At 37.3% G+C, this 21,771-nt stretch overlaps 1 protein-coding gene across 1 annotated transcript in view; it reads left to right on the top strand.

Moving 5' to 3' along the window:
• LOC144972334 (unconventional myosin-XV-like) overlaps positions 1-21,771 on the top strand; it is a gene marked incomplete in the record, with an annotated part of 202,492 nt that overhangs the window by 59,884 nt on the left and 120,837 nt on the right. Inside the window, 2 exon segments of the mRNA XM_078913430.1 lie at positions 3,854-3,931; positions 18,769-18,832. Of these exon segments, the coding sequence (XP_078769556.1) occupies positions 3,867-3,931; positions 18,769-18,832 (129 nt within the window).

Genomic DNA, 21,771 nt, shown 5'->3' with positions numbered 1-21,771 from the left:
GCGCAGCGCTGCAAGCTGAGCTAGTGCAAGGTGACTTGCGGCGGAGAAGTGAACTTGGTACGTTTTGGGTACGAAGGAAAGATCACAACACGGCGGTACCCTGTTGCTCCCTTAAACTGTATTTAGACAGAGAACGTACAGCAGTAAACTCTAAGCGCCATTTCAGTCCAAGGCGGTTACAATAATCCGTCTTCATTATAGATCTTGTCAATAGATGTTGTCAGCTTAATAAATGTAATTGATGGTTCATTCATGCCTTTGGTGATCATGTGATCCGAGGCATTGTTGAGCTTTAATATAGCGCAATATCCACTAAACGTGCTCAAAGCGCTTTACAATGGGGTCCTTGACCAACAGCAACACTTAACGTGCAGGACGGGACATGACGCCGGTTAGGCGATAATAAAACTTTCCGGACAGAGACAACGCTGTTAACAGCCAGGTAATATTTTACACCTAAGTACGGTGAGAGAATGTGAGTAGAGAGCCTTTTCCAAGGACTCAACTATGCGCCGAGCGAGGCTCAAACCCAGGACTTTCCAATCCGAAAGCAAGTGTCATACAACAAGACCACATAGCCGCACAATTATTTAGACATCACATTCAACAGTAAAGTTTAATCGACATTTCGGTCTAAGGTGGTTGCAATGATCCATCTTCATTATAGGTGTCAGTGCATGACATAATCAGTCGGAAGGTGAACATTTTGGATTTGCATTTCCCCCCCTTTTCTGAAAGAATTTACTCACCAGAGCATTTTAATCTTTATTTGAAGTAGATCGGGTGGTTTTTCATGAAGTTATGGTCTGATGTATGGGAAATCTGTCCAGCAACTTTTCTCAAATTTTATACTTTTTCAACTTGACTAGCTGTAAAAAATATTTAGAAGTGAAAGTGAGCTTTGATATTTCCCGAAGATGTACAAAAAGGGTTGATTTAAACATTTATGACAAGAACTCATTTTGGATAAAAATTGAACTTCTATTAACTAAACTTGGCAATATCTCAGTTCAAACCTTTTCACCATCTGACTAATTAGGTCTGTATAAGATCTTTTCAATAACCGTTGTCAGATTAAATGTAATTGATGGTTCATTCATGCCTTTGGTGATCATGCCATCAGAGGCATTGTAATCGATGGTAATGTGTAGCGTGCGTTATTAAGTTCAGATTATACGATTAAGTCGTATAATACACATAAATCGACGTGCACTTGTTTGCAGGTCTGATAACCTAATTCCTTATGGGCTCATTGATATTTTGGAAATCAAAAAAAAAAAAAAAAAAATGACGGAAAAAAAAAAAAATAACATCCCCAAAATATCAGTCAACCTCGACAGGGGGTTTAACCTCAGACCTTCTGATTACCGGTCAGACGTGCTAATGGTATGCCACTCGTTTTCAGATGGGAAGGTCCGGGGTTTGAGCCTCGATCGGCGCCTAGATGAGACCATGGAAAAGGCTCTTTACTCACATTCTCTCACCGTACTCAGGTGTAAAATGAATACCAGTGACCACCCACAGCGTTGTCTCTGTCGGAAAATTTATTATTTTTGTAATATCGCCTAACAGGCGTCAATGTCTCGTTCTCCATGTTACGTGTTGCTGTTGGTCAGGGGCCTTTTGCAAAGCGCTTGGAGTACTTTTAAGTGGATATTGCTCTATATAAAAGCACAAGCTAAAAGCTCATTATTGCGTTCGATTATCCGAGCTGCTAATATTATGTGAATCTAGGAGTGAACTTATTTAATGGAATTAGAAAGGACTAAAAATTTCGACATTTTAAAATCTAATTTTAATTTTTGAGCTGAGTGACGTCAGTTTCGTTCCTTCTATTGTTATATAGATAGTTCGAAGATGACGTCACTCAGGTCTTTGGTATTGTTTTTTTTTGCCATCCGCGTTTATGAGTACTGCTCACTGAACTGTATTAACCCGACTATAAACATTCATGGATACACACAGTTTTGTGTGTTGGTCCGTTATACTTCCGGATGGCAATGTTATGAATTTCTTAGCCAAGCGCATACTATCTATAGACATTTTCTGTCTTCGTTAATGAAATTGAATCTTCCACTCCTTTTGACTATTGTTATTTATTTCTTTGATCTATCTTCAAGCAGCGACATTTATATTATCCTATAAGACAACTTAATCCCGGGGTGAGGTCTGTATATACTGTTTAAATTGATAATAAAGATTAGAAGACTTGCATTCAATTTTAAATGGGTTTTTTATGAAAGAAAGTATCCTCTTACAAAATATTACAGTGAAGTCAATCTGTCGCAGACGTCAGCAGAGGAAATTATTTAAAAAAAAATTTGTTTTTATTTTATTTGAAGGGCCGTCTTTTTGAGGCATTAATGTGAAGGAATTTCTAGAAACTTAGAAATGTATTTATACAAAATTGTGTAATTTTTTTCTCTTATTATTGCGTGGGGGCGACGTGCACTTATTTGCAGGTAAGATAACCCAATTTGCTATGGGCTCATTCTTGAAATAATGAAAATCTAAAATAATAACGCTAAATTTTGTCCATGAAAACAATGTTAAACGAGGCCCATAATTGAGTTCGGATGTCAGACCTGCATATTTGTACACGTCGGTTTGGGAGTTTGATCTGTTACATACTGTCAATTTATACAATCTGATAATCAATGGACATAATCTATATTAAATTTCTATGTGCTCGATGCCATTGGTCACATTGTAAAGTGTGCTCAAAATGACCCACATAGTGAAAAGTGTTCGCAGTTTGAGAAATATCCAACGTTACAATTGGTCTTTTTGCTCAGCGTGACTCATGGATATGTTTACAACTTTCATAAACAAAGCAGCGTGTTTAGATACATTGAGAAATATCAATCGTTGTACAGCAACAAATCATGTGATCGATGACCAGGTTGGATGAAAACATGAATATAGATCGCTCCCATTGAGATATGAATTTCACTAAAAGTGTAATATATGATAAAGTTCTGTTTATTTTCCTAGCTAACGTGATGAATAAACGGAATGAAATGACTCATCAGTGGAATGCTGCTAAGGTCATATAGAATTTTGTATGCCATTTTGATACTTCTAAATTTGGGCGCAAATGCACACACGGATTAAATGCACTTATTTGCATTTTTTAGTGCACAGATTCAAATAGAAGGAACGAAATTGACGTCATTCAGCTCTTTGTTATTGTTTTTTTTATTTAGCCAGACGTTTTATGAATAGTTCTCATAAAATTGTATCAATAAAACTTTTAAGGTTTCTGGTTACACATAATTTTGCGTGTTGGTACGTTATATCCGGCTGGCGGAAGTTGTGAATATTTTAACTTAGCGCACAGCATAAATAACATACAGATATCGAAATGAGATAAGCATGCAGTTAAAACAAACACATCTCAGAAAAATATACACGAGAAAAAAAGGAAAAAGACAAATACTAAAACACTCCCCCGCCCCCCCCCCCCCCCCCCAAATAAACAACAAAAAAACAAACAAAACAAAACAAAACAAAAAACAAAATAAAAACCCAAACCCCCCTTCCCCCCCCCCCCCCCCCCCCCCCCCCCCCCCCAAAAAAAAAAAAAAAAAAAAAAAAAAAAAAAAAAAAAAAAAAAAAAAAAACATTTAACAAAACAACAACTACAAGCACACAACCAAAAGAAATACAACACACACACACACACACACACACACACACACACACACACACACAAAACCAAACAAAACAAAAACAAAGAAGGCTTGACTGGGTGGGCTTAGGCGTGGCGTGGGAACATTATTGCTCATGATTTTATAACTCGCTTGACAACAAATCAAGTATTCATTGATCAGTTTCTATCTTACATTTCCAGGAAACCATTCAAGATGGCGTCTTCCATGAATGGAGTAGAGGATGATGATATCGGGGTGGAGGATATGATCTCGCTCAGGTAAGTCGTGTCAAGATGACTTTATACTTTAACAAAACTCTTTTTTTTTAAATGTTGGTCAGGGGAAAGCGTTTTTTTTTTTTTTACAAATGTGGATCTATTAAGGCTTTAGGCCGACGTGCACTTATTTGCGGGTCTGATAACGCAATTCCTTACGGGCTCTATGTTGTAATGGAAATCTTTAAAAAAATATGACGCAAAATGTTGTCCATTACAACAACAGTAAACTTGGCCCATAAGGATGTTCGGATGTCAGACCTGCAAACATGTACACGTCGCTTTAGGATGAATCCCAAACCCGTCACTAACACTGTTGTAGAAAGGGATATTAAGTTCTTTAAAGTCACTGGTTGGAGACTGTAAAAATTAGTGATAAAAAATCAATACCAAAAAATAGATTCAAAATTCGCTTCTTTTGATTTGAAGTTCTTCTGTATTGAAGCTGTAATATTCGTTTGTTTTGGTGTTTTTTTTTTTTGTTTGTTTTTTGGTTAAAATATATAAAATATAAATAATAAAATAAGATTCCCTTTATTCATCCCATAGGTCCAATTTTTCTTTAGGGTCTATTCCAAAGGAAGACTGGAATAACCCAGGCGTCATCCGCAGTGCAGCGCCGCAAACTGAGCTCGGTGACTTGCTCCAGGCCACACAACGAGCGGGTATTCGAACTCGGTACTTTACGGGTACGACGCACAGACCGTGCCGCTGAGCCACGAGTTTGTTGGCCAAAAGAAAAATAAGGCGTTTTGTCAGCGTCAAGTAGCGTATTGATAACATATTATTGATACTTGAAGGACTCCAAGAGACAACAGAGTGACTCTGGAGTCTCTACTCTTTATCTCAAGTAGTTTATGGAGTGTTCGCTTATCTAATGGCATTTATTGTTACATAAAACTCTCCATAAATACCGTCAAGAAAAATGAAAATATTGCATTTTAACTTTGGTGAGTGTGTATATGTATTGTATGTGAAGAATATGTGTGTGTGTTTGTGTATGTGTGTGTGTCTTTGTGCGTGTTTATGTGTGTGTGTTGGTTGGGAAGAATATGTGTGTGTGCGTGTGTGTGTGTGAATACAGGCTAAAATTCCAATGACAATAAGTTTTAATGACTGTAGTGACCAAGAAGTTCTGAACTCTGAGCCAAAATTTCGTAATTCTTCTAATTTTCCGTAGGAGTGGGCAGGTCTGGCTTCGTATATGGTACCTTTGTATACATAAATTCAACATTGGCAGATGGGTAGGCAATTGATGGTTCGTGAATACCATATTTATTTTGTACTGATGTGGGATTCACCCATCATTGTCAGTGCAGTGTGAATCATCGCACCAACACACAACGATCTTGTTTGATTGGACGTAACTAGACAAAGAGGACAATAAGTTTTAATGATAAGTTTTAATGTCCATGAAGTTCTGAACTTTGAGCCAAAAGTTCGTAATTCTTCGAATTTTTCGTAGGAGTTGGCAAGTCTGATCTCGAAAATCGTACCTTTGTATACATAAATTCAACATTAGCTGATAGGTAGGTATCTAGTTGTTGATTCATAAATACCATATTTATTTATTTTGTACTGATAGGGGTACACCTATGATTGTCAGTGCAGTCATTAGTACGTGTGAATCATCTCAACAACATAGCCTTCAGCCATCGTGTTTGATTGGAGGAGTAAATGAGACAAACAGTGACAAATGAATGTTATTTGATATCCGGCTGGTTTTGGTGTAACAAAGATAATGGCGATGGGGATGGTTGGTGATGGTTGTAATGATTCATTATAAGCGTAATGCCCACGTTGATGCTTTTTGTTATTGTTAGTGTTCTTGTTGTTGGTGGTGGTGTTACTGTTGTTGTTGCTTTTGTTTTTGTTGTCGTTGTTGTTATTGTTATTGTTGTTGTTTTTGTTTTTATTGTTATTGTTGTTGAGGTTGTTAATCATATTGATGATGATGATGATGATGATGATGATGATGATGATGATGATGATGATGATATGATGATGATGATGATGATGATGATATTATGATGATGATGATGATGATATGAGATGATGATGATGATGATGATATGATGATGATGATGATGATGATGATGATATGATGATGGTGATGATACGATGATGATGATGATATGATGATGATGATGATGATGATGATGATGATGATGCTGATGGTGATGATGATGATGTTAATGTTGATAACGACTACATGACGCTAATGATGGTGATATTTGAAATGCGTAATAGTGACATAAGAATTGCTATTAAGTTTTACCTCTGCGGACCAAGCTTGACATGGCAAACCTTATTAATCTCATGAAGAAGAGAATTCTACGTATTGCCATTAGAGCCTGATATTTTCTGTTTAGATAAAATGTATTCTTCATTTACATTATATAAACCAAAGCAGTCAGATTGAGTAGGTATAGCTGTTGATTCGTATTAAAAAGAATTAAAATACTTTCCTGGTTATTGGCAGTCTGCAGCGCATTTCAAAATATCTCAACATTGCTTTGCTTAATACAATAATAATGATAATAATAATAATAATAATAGTAATAATAATAATAATAATAATAATAATAATAATAATAATAATAATAATAATAATAATAATAATAATAATAATAATAATAAAGCTTAATCCTTGTGGAGCACTTTGAGCACATTTAGTGGATATTGCGCTATGTAAACACTCAAGTTTGTATTTTTTAATGGTTCGATGATCCAGCAGTTAGGCTGTGCTGAAATAGGCAAGTACCCATCCACAACTGAGTTGATGAGGTAGTTTTTTATACTTAAAAGTACCTTACCCAATGGCAAAGTACGAGGGCCAGAGTTCTGCAGTCATTTTCATCTACCCAATCACTGACCACGCCCAATATTGCTTGCCTTTGTTAAAAAAAACACACCTTAAAATGAGCCCCACAGACGTCAGTCACGAAAGGGTAGATATGATGTCTAATAATAAATTTACGTGTCATTCATATTCATTCTATCGTCTTCCTGTTTCTTCTTACGTGTGTATTGGGTCGTAAAGGGTGGAACTTTTCACGGTGCTTTATATTGACACAGCGGATCACGCAGCCTTTTTCAGTCAAGCGAAAAGCAGACGAACTCGTGGATTCCATCGGTGAACCCCAACCCTTCAAACAACAACGAAATGACTGTCACCTCTCCCAAGTCTGACTACTTGAAATTTCAAAAATCGTAGTTTCCAAGGGAAAAATAGAAAAAAATTAACTTTAAATAGCTGTAGAAATATACAATTTGCTCTCACCATGACCCTAAATCGTTCAAAGTCCTGAATATAGGTTCTAACTGAATTAAACTTTCCTTCTCAACAAGATTTATTGAGTCAAAGAAGTGAATGTAGTTCTGTAGATGGAGCCCAAAATTTGTATTTCTACGAAATTTTCGTAGTACTAGGCATGCCTGCTCTCATCGCCTGTTCCATTTGTAACCCACCGCGTATTATGTCTCGAGTTTGAAGCAAGGTGCACATAGTCGCAGGTCTGATGAAGGAACGCAATTAAAGGGTTGGTTTAACTTTGTTGTAATGACCAATGTTTTGAGTTGGTTTGAGAGTAGGCTATTTCCATTATTACAACAATGAGCCCATAACAATTTGGGTTATCAGACCTGCAAATAAGTACACGTTGTTTTGAAGTCAAAGTGTTTAAGATAAGGAAATTTGAAGTCTATGAAGTTTAAGAAACGAAAGGATGTCATTCTCCTTATGAGAAGCATTTATTTTTTATTTATTTTATAGGCAAGTACTAAATCGTCGGCTGAGTGAAAAAAAAAATCAACAAAAATAAAAACAAACAAAAAAAACAAAACAGACCCCCCCCCCCCAAAAAAAAAAAAAAGCAAACAAAAAACGACAAAAAAAAAAACAAAAAAAAAAACAACAACAAAAAAAAAACAAAAACAACAACAACAAAAAACAAAACAAAAACAAACAAACAATACAATTTTTTAAAAAGTATCAAGTCCATTCCGACAAAATAATACCGTTTTGAGCCATGTGTCACGTTTATTTCTTTACCCACAACAATCAGACCCCGTTCCGATTTCTTAAATCTACGGTCCAGTACCCCCCCCCCCCCCCCCCCCCCCCCCCCCCCCCCTCACTACTACGTAGTTTTCAAAATGACGTCAAAAATATACCGCGTAAAACTCTCCCATTGGCGTGTATTTATAGTAACAATACAGTTGGCAAACAATAATGATAATAATGGCAAGGCTAATTCACTGACTGCCCCACGACTCAGGGGTTCACGACCCGATTAAGTGATTTACACATCAATTTGTTTAGAGGGCGTAGTCGGGACGCTTTTATCACTGGTCACAGATCGTGGTTTGCCGCTATCTATACTTATTTCTTTTTCTTTTTATTCTTTTTATTTCTTCTTCTTCTTCTTTCTTTTCCTTGACCGCTAAACTGGTTTACGACCAGTACGGTATCTATACTGTCTGTTGATAAAAAAAACTTTTTTGAGAGAGGGGGGGGGGGGGGCTCGAAAACTTCAAATGTCGGTTGAAGAGAGGAGTTGGTGGAGGCAGGGTCATCTTGATAGGTCGGTTAAAGAATGTTTTCTGGCCAAAGAAAATAAATAAATAGTAACAAATTAGAACAAAACAAAAAAACACAAAAAAACAAAAACCAAAAAACAAAAACAAAACAACAACAACAAACAAAAACAAGACAACAAAATATGAATTATCAAAATACAAAGAGATAAAAAAAACCCAACAAACACAAACAAATGAGAAACAATCCAAAAAGAAGAAAAAAAAAAAAACAACCAAAAAAAAAAAACAAAAAAAAAAACAAAAAAACAACAAACCCACAAACATTTTATGCAGAATTCTGTTGTGGATTGATTGAAGACATTTTGATTTTGGTCATTATGGACAGAAAACTTACTTCACATTCCGATCGATTTAGTTTTAAAAAAAATCCCTTTATTCATCCCCAAGGGGAAATTTGTCTTTAGGGTCTATTCCAAAGGAAGACTGGAATAACCCAGGCGTCAGCCGCAGAGCAGCGCCGCAAAGTGAGCTAGGGCTAGGTGACTTGCTCAAAGCCACACAAAGCAGCGGCGGGTGATCAAACTCGTTACCTTTTGGATACGAAGCAAAGACCGTACCGCTGAGCCACGCTGCCCCTAACACGATCGATTAAGTTGACTCCCAATATTTCATCAAGAGTGTACATTATGAGAACTATCTACACATCACTCTTTTAAGATTCAGGTTAAAGACTGTTTGACGTGTTAGGGATAATCTTAATCGATGTGTAGTCTAATATCATGTGAATTAAAGGCTTCTAATTAGAATAAAAGAAGATATGTTTTTCTTGGTTACGGCAAAAAATTGTCCTGCGTGCTCCTTCACATGACATAAATATTGAAATATTGAGCTTTTATATTGAGCTTTTATATAGCGCAATATCCACTAAATGTGCTCAAAGCGCTTTACAAGGGGTCCCTGACCAACAGTAATACGTAACATGTAGAACGAAACATGACGCCTGTTAGGAGATATTACAATTTTTTTCGGACAGAGACAACGCTGTTAACGGTCAGGTACTCATTTTACACCTGAGTACGGTGAGAGAATGTGAGTAAAGAGTCTTTTCCAAGGACTCAACTATGCGCCGAGCGAGGCTCGAACCCAGGACCTTCCGATCCGAAAGCGAGTGACACTCCACAAGACCACATAGCCGCACATCCGATGAGGATTTAGAAAAATCATATCAACGATCGCTTTGACAACCAAGTAGAACACTTGTGTTGTTTGACATTACACATGGAAGGTAACAAAATACTCTATATAGCGCAATATCCTGACCTGCCTACTTGAATTTTTTTCAAAGCCAACAGTAACACTTAACGTATAGGACGAGACAAGACGAGACTACAAGGCGAGTCTCATACCACAACACCGTGATAAGTAGAGCAGTGTCAGTCGTCGGCCTCTCATAGAACAGCCTTTGAGACATAATTATTATATTCCGACTTAATGCCTATCTACCATGAGTTAACAAAGTACTTTTTTTTTGGCGCAATATCATAATATCCAACAAATATACTCAAAGCGCTTTACAAGAGGTCTAAAGCCAACAGTAACACTTAACTTGTAGGACGAGACGAGACGCAAGGAGGGTGTCATATTACAAAACCGTGATAAGTAGAGCACAAAGCGTCAGTCGTCGGCCACCCATGGAACTGCCATTGAGTTTGAGACATTTTCATATTCCGACTAAATAAATGCTTATCTACCATGAAATACTACCGGCTAGCACACACCCACGCAAGCTGTAATTCCAGACTAAATAAAGATATACGATATATTATTATTATGTTCTGCCCCAATCTTCACCACACCCAATCAGTAGGAGTAGGAGATCTGAGAGAGGGGAGAGAGAGGGTAGGGAGAGAGAGAGAGAAAGAGAGAGAGAGAGAGAGAGAGAGAGAGGAAGAGATAGAGATAGAGAGAGAGAGAGAGAGGAGAGAGATAGAAAGAAAGAGAGAGAGAGGAGAGAGATAGACAGATAGACAGAGAGGGAGAGAGAGAGAAAGAAAGAGAGAGAAAGAGAGAGATAGATAGAGAGAGATAGATAGATAGATAGATAGAGAGAGAGAGAGAGAGAGAGAGAGAGAGAGAGAGAGAGCAAATACTGATAATGAACTATCTGTCTTACTTATGATAAGATTTATCCATGAGAGAAAGTAGATAAGGTTGTGGTAGTAATAATAAAATAATGATACAAACTCCAACATGTCAAACTGGCACTTTTGCCTCTTCTGCTAGTTATTCTTCTTGCTTACATCCTTTGAACTCCATGTGGTCCATAGCGCTTCCACCACAGATTCTGGCGTACTCTGGAAAAATCCCATTAAAAATATTTGGCCAGAAAACTCGTCCTTCAAATGTCGATAGATTTAAATGATCCCCATCTTACCAAGAACTCTCAAACCAGGACGAGTTTTCTGGCCAAATTTTTAAACATGGGGTTTTCCAGAGTACTGCAGAGATTTACTGGGACAATCGTAGACCACCTTCTTTGCTTCATCCTTATCATCTTGATGTCCCTCGGGTTGCTATGAAAAGTACGCCACCAAGTTGTTCAGTGGGGTCTTTCCACCTGTCCAACATCTACCCACTGTGGGCAAGAACCTGAGACGGCAGAGCATCTAGTCGAACGGTGCACGAATGCGGACTGGACTTTGCTGATTGGGTCGATCGTCATAACATAGTGTGATAATCATAAGAGGCTGCTGCTGCCAAGTTGTTGGCTCCATTCCAATGCTTTCTTGGTGATGATGTTGCCATCGTCCTTTCTGAGCTCAAAATTTCCGATTTCCATTTTCTTGATTGTATTGAGGTTGTGATAGGTACCAGTCTTCATCTTTCCCATATGATGGTCATCTAGTTCTGTCAACATCATGCAGGTTGACTCTTCTTCTTCTTTTCTTCTTCCTTCTGTCTTCTTTTTTCTTCTTCTTCTTCTTCTTCATTCTTCTTCATCATCAACATCAACATCATCATCATCATCATCATCATCATCATCATCATCAAGTCCCAGGTTTGAAAATGTTTCCCATGACGAGTGACATTTAAATCTATGGATATTTGAAGGACCACTTTTCTGACCAAATTTTTTAATACGCGTTTTTCCAGGGTACAGCAGTTAAATTAATAGTTAAAACCGACCATAGATAGTATAGTAATAATAATATGATACAGATTCCAATATGACACTCTGTCACTTCGTGTTTGGGTTGGAATGTAGGAGGGTCATTTCATTCAATCCAGTGGGACTATCTTTTACGACGAGTCTTTCAAGGGCCTATCAATGAGTCTATACAATACTATCTCACCCTGGGTAGGGGACCTTTAATACCCCCCCCCCCCCCCCCCTCCCCCCCCCCCCCCCCCCCCCCATTAAAAAAAATATTCAAGTTGCTTTCTGTTCTTATTCTGAAATGAAACTATATTTTATTTTGGTCCTACCCTTGACTGGACACTTCGCTGAGAAATAGATTAAGTCAAATGTATGTTTATTTGGTTTGTTAATTTTGTGTTGCTATTACTGCGGCAATGTGGTCTTGTGGTACTCGATTTCGGATCTGAAGGTCCTGGGTTCGAGCCTAGTTGACTCCTTGGAAAAGACTCTTTACTCACATTTTCTCACCATACTCAGTTGTAAAATGAATACCTGGCTCTTAACATCGTTGTCTCTGTCGGAAAAAAAATTATATTGTCGCCTAATAGGTGTCATGTCTCGTTCTTTATGTTACATGATGCTGTTTGTCAGGGACCGTTGTAAAGCGCTTTGAGCACGTTTTGTGGATATTGCGCTATATGAAAAAGCTCAACTACTTGTTTTGCTTTCTTTTTCTTCTTCTCGGAGGCTGTGCTTTTTCCTTAAATCATTCCTTTTCACTTCTAGCTTGTGTTGGAATGTGGAAGGGTCATCTTTTATACCAACTCTCTCAAGGGCCTATCAATGAGTCTATGCATACTGACTCCCTCAAGCTTGGTGGAGGCCCTTGACCTTCTCATTGTGGGTCCGGTAGATCAACTCTTGATATACAAACTGAATGATTTTAACCCTTTTCACTCCTTCAACTGGCCGAACGCAACTTGACGTAAGACCTATTCATGCTATGTGTTTAGATAAAATACCACAACGTCCTTTATCCGGATATAATGTTCTCACACACAAATTATGTGTAACCTTAAGAAATAGTTAGTGATAGCTAATCATTAAAATGGCTGTCTAAAAGCAATAACAAGAGCTGAATGACGTCAATTTCGTTCAATCTAGAATTGAGATTTGTTAACCTACTATGACCACATTCAATATCGCTTGATTAAAAAAAAAACAAAAAAAACAAAACAAAAACAAAGCAAACAAACAAAAAAAAAAACAAAAACAGCTCGAGACACTTTATCACTGAGTCGTCGATGCCATCAGAATAATATAATCTCCATTTTACTGGCTCATTTAGGCACCTCTAGCTTCAGAATAATAACAGCGTGACAAGTAGTTTTTATAGATAGTGTGCGCTTGGCTAAGAAGCTCACAACATTGCCATCCGGAAGTATAACGGACCAACACACAAAACTGTGTGTATCAATGAACATTTATAGTTAGAGTAATACAGTTCAGTGAGCATTACTCATAAACGCGGATGGCAAAAAACAATAACAAAGACCTGAGTGACGTCATCTTCGAACTATCTATAAGGTTCACGGTTTATTAAAAAAACCCGCAAGTGTCCGTTCTCAGAATTGAATAATATTACTTTTGGGAAGGGTTTGTCTTCTAGTATTTCTTTCATCAAATTCATATTATTCCATTCAAAAAGAAATTGATTGAAATTTTTAATACGGATTCAAATAACTATTTGTTTCCGGTTTCCAGAAGTCATGCGCCCGTGGTTTCACCCCCCCCCCCCTCTCTCTGATATCATTTGGTTTGAAGCATGTTGTGATTGTTATTCTGTTGCTGTTAGCAGCTTTTCGTCGCCCTAGAGCCTTATGAGAATTTTTGTAGTAGTAGTAGTAGTAGTAGTAGTAGTAGTAGTAGTAGTAGTAGTAGTAGTAGTAAGGTAGTAGTAGTAGTAGTAAGGTAGTAGTAGTAGTAGTAGTAGTAGTAGTAGTAGTAGTAGTAAGGTAGTAGTTGTAGTAGTAGTAGTAGTAGTAATAGTAGTGGCGGTAGCAGCAGCAGTAGTTGTAGTAGTGTGGACAAGAAATGTAATGAACAAAAATTCGAAAAAGAACAAAATACCAAATACGGAACGTTTCGAGCTCAAAACCATTCTTCAGCTAATAAGGATTTGAAAGCGAAACTTTCCGTGTTTGGATTTTGTTCTTTTTTGACGCTGTTACATTCAATTTTTATTCATTACTTTACATTTTACTATGCACGATTCGTGCATGCCTTGATATTGTGTATATAAATCGAATGTTTGTTAGCTGGCCAAAGGCAGTGATAATCTATTATAGCCTGGTCGTTAAGTATCGAACTGGTCACGTTACTTATATAACAAATCACGTACAGTACTGCATACCCTCCCCCCCCCCTCGTTCCCCCCTCCCCTTCTTCCCAGCCATATATCTTTATTATCAGTGGCCGGTGTCCCCGTTTTAACCCTTTCAAGCCCGGGGCTCTACAACTTGTCACTTGAGAAATATTATGATGTCATTGTGTGTATTGTCCGACGCGCCATGCTTCCGTCTATTTATAGATCTCTCTTTAAGTCGTGAGGATCAGTCAGGGGTTTACAATCATTTATTAGACTAGGTAAGTGACCATGGGTATATGAATTTGATGAAAGCAACCAACGTGTACTTATTTGCAGGTCTGATAACCCATATTTGTTATAGGCTCATTGTTGTATTGGAATTACATAAGCTCAAACCAACGCAAAATATTCTCCATTACAACAATGTTAAGAAGAAAAAAGTAGTTCCATTGAAACGGACAATAGCAATTGCTTGCTATCTTTCGAATATGACGCTAGTTTATCGCAAAGTAATTTCAGTCAAATCTAACAGACTCAGATACCCATTCACTGCTGGGTGGACTACACCCAGGAGCGATCTTGGTCCCTTTGCGTGTGAAGCCAGTGGTCTACCAACTGAGCTATCGGGACCTCCTCAACAATGTTAAACCAAGCACATGATTCCGTTCGGCTATCAGAGCTGCAAATATGTCCACGTCGTCTCCAACTGCAATTTTTAACTTGTGTCCTATCCCATGGATTTGAAATTGTTGTCCGTCTAACGCTATAGAAACCCGGTAAACTCTTTTTCCTTTGGGCGTTATCGCTCTAAGGGACTTCTTTATTATAGGTCTTTGATAATGTTGATAAAATGTCTTTCACAAGGGAGAAAGGGTTTGAGGACGTAAAGTCAAAACAAACACACCACAGTGACAGCTTTTACTTTTGCCCTTTTAACTCTTGTTTGAGAAACTGATATCTTAGTTTAAATTTTCTAATAAAAACGTTGTAAATGACTTGAAATAATATAATGAAATCACTTTCGAATCGGAAGGTCCTGGGTTCGAGCCTTGTTCGGCGCATAATTGAGTCCTTGGAAAAGGCTCTTTACTCACATTCTCTCACCGTACCCAGGTGTAAAATGAGTACCTGCTGTTAAAAGCATTGTCTCTGTCCGAAAAAAAATGTAATATTGCCTAACAAGCATCATGTTCCGTCCTACATGTTAAATGTTGCTGTTAGCCCTTGTAAAGTGCTTTGAGCACGTTTAGTGGATATTGCTCTATGTCAAAGCTCAATTTAAAAAAATAGGAAATCTAGATTGTAAGTGTTAATTTGATGTTGTTACTGGTGCACCCGTTATTAGGCAAGGAACTGGTTGGATTAGTGTGTAGTGTGTAGTGTGTTTCTTTGAAATCAATTGAAAAGAAAAATCGATTGATTATGATTGACAAACTCACTATAATATAAGGTTACAGATGTTACACCCAGCGGTATTCATTATTTTCTAGCTACACTCATTCAAACATAAAAGCAGACACACTAACTCAAACACAAACAAACAAACAAACACATACACGAACACAGGGATAGGGAGGGAGAAAGAGGGGCTGAGAGAATAAAAGGAGAAAGAAAGAAAGGAATGAAGAGAGAGAGAGAGAGAGAGAGAGAGAGAGAGAGAGAGAGAGAGAGAGAGAGAGATCAAAACAATGAATAGTTGGTCTAAAATTATGTAAAGAGGGTTTCGAACTTGTCTCCACTCTGTGTTTGGTATAGAAATGTATCGCATGATTGTACCGGAGGCCGTTGAAACTGACAGACTGATGACAGACATATAGTCAAATAGATATATAGATAGATATACAGTCAAATAGAAAAAATATATAGACAGACAAATTGTCAGTTAAATAGATATGTGAATAGACAGAAAGATAGATAGGTAGGTATTTAAATGGATAGATATATAGATAGATAGACAGACAAACAGACATACATACAGACAGATAGATAGATAGTCAAACAGATAAATAAATAGGTAGATAGTTTAAGAAAGAGAGGAAGAGTGAAAGAGTTTGGGACAATGGCAAATAGATGCATGCTTCAATTGTGTGCAGTAATCACGGACTTCTGTACAGGAAAGATAATGACAGTAAGGCATCCATAAAATAAGATGTAATATCCTCCCAATCCCCAATACAAATCTCTGGACCCCCCGATGTTAGATTGGTTCGTGACCTGCATGTAGCAGTAGCGAGTTAACGACTACGTACCCCGAACCTAAACGATCGACCAACGACAAGGAAGAAAACAAGGATCTGTCCTCAGTAATTCATAGCGACGTCTAGGTAAAGATTCTGGTTTTATTCTTCGTTCCTACCATGGTGGGCAGGGAAGCACTTACTGTGTCTTCTAACCCTCCATAGCTGTTTTCCAATTTGCCTTCTGTCTTTGCCTTGGAATGAGATTACTTAGTTTTGGCTTGGCATTGACAGGAGTCTTGGCTGGGAGGGAAACAGTCAAATGTATAGTCATTATTTTGGGAGATGATATTTTTTTCCTTATAAGGTGATCTCAAACTAAGTACAGTGATAGTATGCTCTTGGAATCTACACCTATTCTCTATATGTTCAATTCCCCTTTGTCTTACTTTTCTGTGGTGCTTTAATCGTTGTTCTAGAACTTTTTACTATCCCATTTTATTCCTTTTTACTGGTGCTGATATGATTGACCTTAGTGTGCCGCAAACGCCGTACAAACAATCTTCCTCGCCGTTGGTCGATCGTTTAGCTTCGGGGAACGTTGTCGTTAACTTGTTAGTCTTTCTACCTACAATAATAATCAAACCATCCTAAACCCTTTTGCACTGTCCGGTAATCCTCTCCAACAATAGGCTGGAATCATGCAGGCATCGGAATGTTGCAGACAAGAGACATAACACTGACCAGTCCCCAGTCTTCGTTCACTGTCCAGTGTTGTCTGCGAGTGGCTCTGACCGCAGTGATAACAGCCATGGAATATGAAATATGGCCGAGCTGGGTGGACTGACATGACAACAACGGGGTGGACAGATTAGCCGATTTTTACCATTCATGCTTGTCTGCTCTGGTTGTTTGATATTTGAGTGTTGGGAGAGAGAGAGAGAGAGAGAGAGAGAGAGAGAGAGAGAGAGAATGAGAGAGAGATAGAGAAAGAAAGAGAGAGAGATAAAGAGAGAGAGATAGATAGATAGATAGAGAGAGAGAGAGAGAGAGACAGAGAGAGAGAGAGAGAGAGTGAGAGAGTCGGGGAGATATATATTTGTTTGATGTTTATGATGTAGTATTGTGCAGTTTAGTTGTCTTGTGGTAAAATGGCACTCATCTTTCGACCTGTAAGTCCCCTGTTGAGTCCTGCTGTGAGTGACACAAAATTGAGATCTTGAAAAATATTCTTTACGAAGACTCTCTCATCAAGCACATGTGTAAAATGAGTACCTGGCACGTAACAACGCTGACTCTACGGATAAAAATAAATGTATTTGTGCTTTACAGGCCGCGTCCTGTTTCGTCCCGCATGGCGTCGGGCTTGGGATTCCACGTAAAGACATTTGAGCACATTTAGTGGAAAATGTTCCATATACAAACCCCCTACTATTACAAAAAATTCGTAAAGTTACAAAATTTTGACTCCATTTTCAGAACTTCGTGAGCATCTCTAAGTCATTAAAACTTATTGAAAATGAACGTTTGGTGCCAGAATACATCATTTTAAGGATTTTGGAGTGATATTTATTGCTTTCGAGGGTAAATTGATGATATTTAAAGTTTACTATAGCAGCTACAATTTTGCTTCCTAAGAATTGCTAATTAAAAACATTTCCAGTATGTACGTCTGCATATTATAAAAGCTTACGCTTTTAAAAAAATGTTGGGTGTCTGTGATATGATATTGTTGATGTGGATAACATGCACTGTCCTGTCATCGTCGTTTGATATCATAATATCCGGATTACATTTAAAAATAGACTGCATTTCTATGGCACTCCCAACCAAAATTTTGAAGTTATGATTAAATTCAATATTATCAGTGAAGATAAGATAAGATAAGATAAAATATACTTTATTGATCCTGAATGGAAATTAACTGCCGTATTATGGAAAAAAACATGTATTTAAAAAGTGTTGCCGGAAATCTCGTCCTTCAAACGTCGATTGATTTAAATGACCCTCATTTTCTAAAAAAAACCCCAACAAAAACAACAAAAAAACTCTCAAAACTGAGATAATTAAAATCCGAGGTTTGAGAGTTTTGCCAAAATTAGGGTCATTTAAATCGATCGATATTTATTTGAAGGACCAGAGTTTTTTTCTGGATAAATTTCCAAATACACGTTTTTCCAAAGTACGGCAGTGAACTGGTCAAGCATCATGTTCACCCTGAGACATTCTCCCATTTTTGTTGTTGAGATATAATTTGATCCTTTGACGACGGAACACACAATGTACATATCTAGATTACATGTCAGGACTGTCTGATTTTTCCCCTCATTTCACAAATCTTTACGACACGACAAGCTTCAAATCGGTTACAATGTAAAATGCAAATTGCACTTGTTATGTAGCGATAACACTATAACGTATACAATGCTTTCTTTCTTTCATTAAAAAAAAAGAAGATCGTCGCCATTTTGAAACTAAAGAGCAAGACAGATGACATGTGAAATCCATCAATGTTACATTTTTGTTGTTGTTGTTGTTGTTGTTGTTGTTGTTATAATGTATCTATTATTATTACTATTATTATCATCATCATCATCTCTTTTCTAATTCACAGCGACCTGAACGAGCAATCTATCCTGAAAAACCTGAAAAGTCGCTACAGCCATGAACTCATCTATGTAAGTACATCCTGTAGATTTGATACCTTTCTACATTGACTAATCACTTTTTGTAAACGATTGTAGTCAGAAAACTGACTTGAAATGGTTGGGTTCAACCCGACGTGCACTTATTTGCAGGTCTGATAACCCAATTCCTTATGGGCTCATTGATGTAAGGGAAATCTAAAAAAAAAAAAAAAAATTAAACGAAATATTATCCATTACAACAGTGTTAAACAAGGCCCATAAGTGGGTTCGGATGACAGACCTACATATAATATGTACATCTTGCTATTAACCAGTTAACTGCCGTACTCTGGAAAGACACGTATTTAAAAGTTATCCAGTAAACTCGTCCTTCAAATATCAACCGATTTAAATGACCCTCATCTTGAAAAAAAATCTACCAAACCCGGGACTTTAAGTAAGTCTTGTAAGATCCCAGGTTTGAGAGTTTTTGACTAGATGAGGGCCATTTAAATCGATCGATATTCAAAGAACGAGTTTTCTGGCCAAATTGTTTAATACGTGTCATTCCAGAGTACACTGACACATTACATTAATGGAAGCACCGGTAATCTGACCGGTAATCAGAAGGTCTGAGGTTCGATCCCCAGTGGAGGTAGACTGATTTTTTGGGGATAGTTTTATTGTTTTCTTGTATTTTTCTTTTTTGCTTTGTCTGGCACCTTTCATACACACCGGGGTCGTGGATAGCTCATACGGTAGAGTCACGATCTCCTCGGCCAGGCGGAGTTGTCGTACCAGTAAGGTTGCGGGTTCGAGCGCCCATCGCCGCCGCGAAGTTTTTATTCTCTGTTGTCTTCTGGCACTTTCCTACTCACGTCATTTCTTGCTCTACACACTTATTCAGACCTCTATTTTACACACCATTACCTGCTTCTGTATACCTACAAAACATGGTTAATCTCTATGTGCCGGAAAGAGAACTTAGATCCAGTGGTCAAGATCTCTTCCAGGTTCCTCGCTGTAGATCGTCTTTTAGTGAGAGATCTTTTAGCCAGTCGGCACCGTCCTATGGAACCAACTGCCTTCATCCCTCAAAAAATGTCCGACATTTGAAAACTTTAAAAAGAAACTTAAAACACATCTCTTTAGAAAATCATTTGATGTTTAACATTTCTATTAGGCCTACATGTTATAGATATCCTAAATTTTCATCTTGTAGCACAGTGCGTGGTAATTAAATTACAAATTGATTAATGCTATTCCTATATGGTTGATTTTATGCTTAAATTATCAATTTATTGTTGTGTTTTATTTGCATTGTAAAGCGCCTCTGAGCACATTGTGGATCTAGGCGCTATATAAATTCATTCATTCATTCATGCTTCCTAGTTTCTCAATTTGACATTCCAAACACCAATCGTTTATCAAGTACATATAATGTAATAATAACAAAATCAAAGGGAACAGCGTGTAACAGAACTAAAAGGTACACACACTGCATGACAACAATACAATATTATACAATATACACACATTCATTCTTCGCCTTTCCCAAATGTTAGGAGTGTTCAATACTATATTTACGAATATCGATCGATAACCGATCACCGATCGCCCATCGAGTCCTTCTTCTTCTTCTCCTCAATTGAATTCCTCCTCACCCCCTCCTCTTCCTCACCCCCTCCTCCTCCTCCTCCACCCTTCCCACCTGCTCCTCTATCGATGGGATCGGTGCCTTCGATCTCTATTATGCATGCCTTCTATTTTCTTCTCTGCTAACTCTGTTGTGTGTGTGTGTGTGTGTGTGTGTGTGTGTGTGTGTGTGTGTGTGTGAATGGGGAAACTAATGTTGTGTGTGTTTGTTGTTGTTGTAAGCATTGTTGATGCATGTGTGTTGTCATTGTAAATAGTGTATGTGTAAATAGTATGTGAGTGTTGTAACTAATGTGTGTATGTGTGTTGTAGTTGTAACTAATATAATGTGTGTGTGTGTGTGTGAGTGTGTGCGTGTGTGTTGATATAAGTGTGTTGTTTTACAAGTGTGTGTATGTGTTGTACTATTGTATCTATTGTTTTTTTTCCCCATTGGGGTGTGTATTGTTGTAACCAGTGTAGTGTGTGTATGCGTTGCTTTATTTAGCTCGAGTGTGTTGTTGTATTTGCACGCCCATGCATTCCTTCCGCCTAGCGGACCATAAAGCAACCAGTCATCTTGTTTTGTTTTGTTTTGTTTGATCAGCGCGGCTTCTAAGGAAGAATCGCATTCCCCTGTAATTAGGATATTCTGGTCTATAGTTTGTATATACGTCATAATTTAAGTGAAAAAAAGAAAGACGAAAAAAGGAAGAATAAAAATAAAAGGAATAATAATAATAAAAAAGAAAGAATGAAATAAAGAAAGAAATTTTAAAAAGGAAAAATTGAAAAAGATGGAAATTAAAAATAAAAAGAATCAGAAAAAGAAGGAAATTGAAAAAAAAAGGAGGAATAGAAAAAGAAATGAATAGAAAAAAAAAGAAGAAAGAATAAGAAACCTAAAAAAAAAAATACAAGGATGAATAACTAAGAAAAGATATAAAAAAGAGAGAATTTAAAAAAAATGAAATAATAAAAATTAAAGAAAGAATAAAAAAGGAAGAATATAAAGAAGGAAGAATAAAAAAAGAAGGAAAGAGTAAGAAAGAAAAGGAGAAAAAAAGAAGAAATTAATAATGCAAAATAATGGTATGTTGTTAAAACAGGATGTCCTTAATTTATGTTGATTTTGTTCGTTCCCTGTTATAATGATGGTTTTAATGTTAATGTGATGATGATGATGTTGATGATGATAATAATAATCATAACGATGATAATGAGAATATTGTATGTGCGTGATTTTTCATAAGTTAGGGATCTTTACATGGTTGAATGAATAAGAATCATGATTATACGTATACAATTAATTGAAAGTATTAAAAAAATGACATCCAACCATCCATGGTTACATA

Source organism: Berghia stephanieae, chromosome 5 (assembly GCF_034508935.2).
Source record: "Berghia stephanieae isolate SIO BIC M18660-M18661 chromosome 5, UCSD_Bste_1.3, whole genome shotgun sequence".
Lineage (NCBI taxonomy): Eukaryota > Metazoa > Mollusca > Gastropoda > Nudibranchia > Aeolidiidae > Berghia > Berghia stephanieae.
The sequence above is the reverse complement of the archived record's forward strand: the minus strand, read 5'-3'. Positions and strand labels throughout refer to the sequence as shown.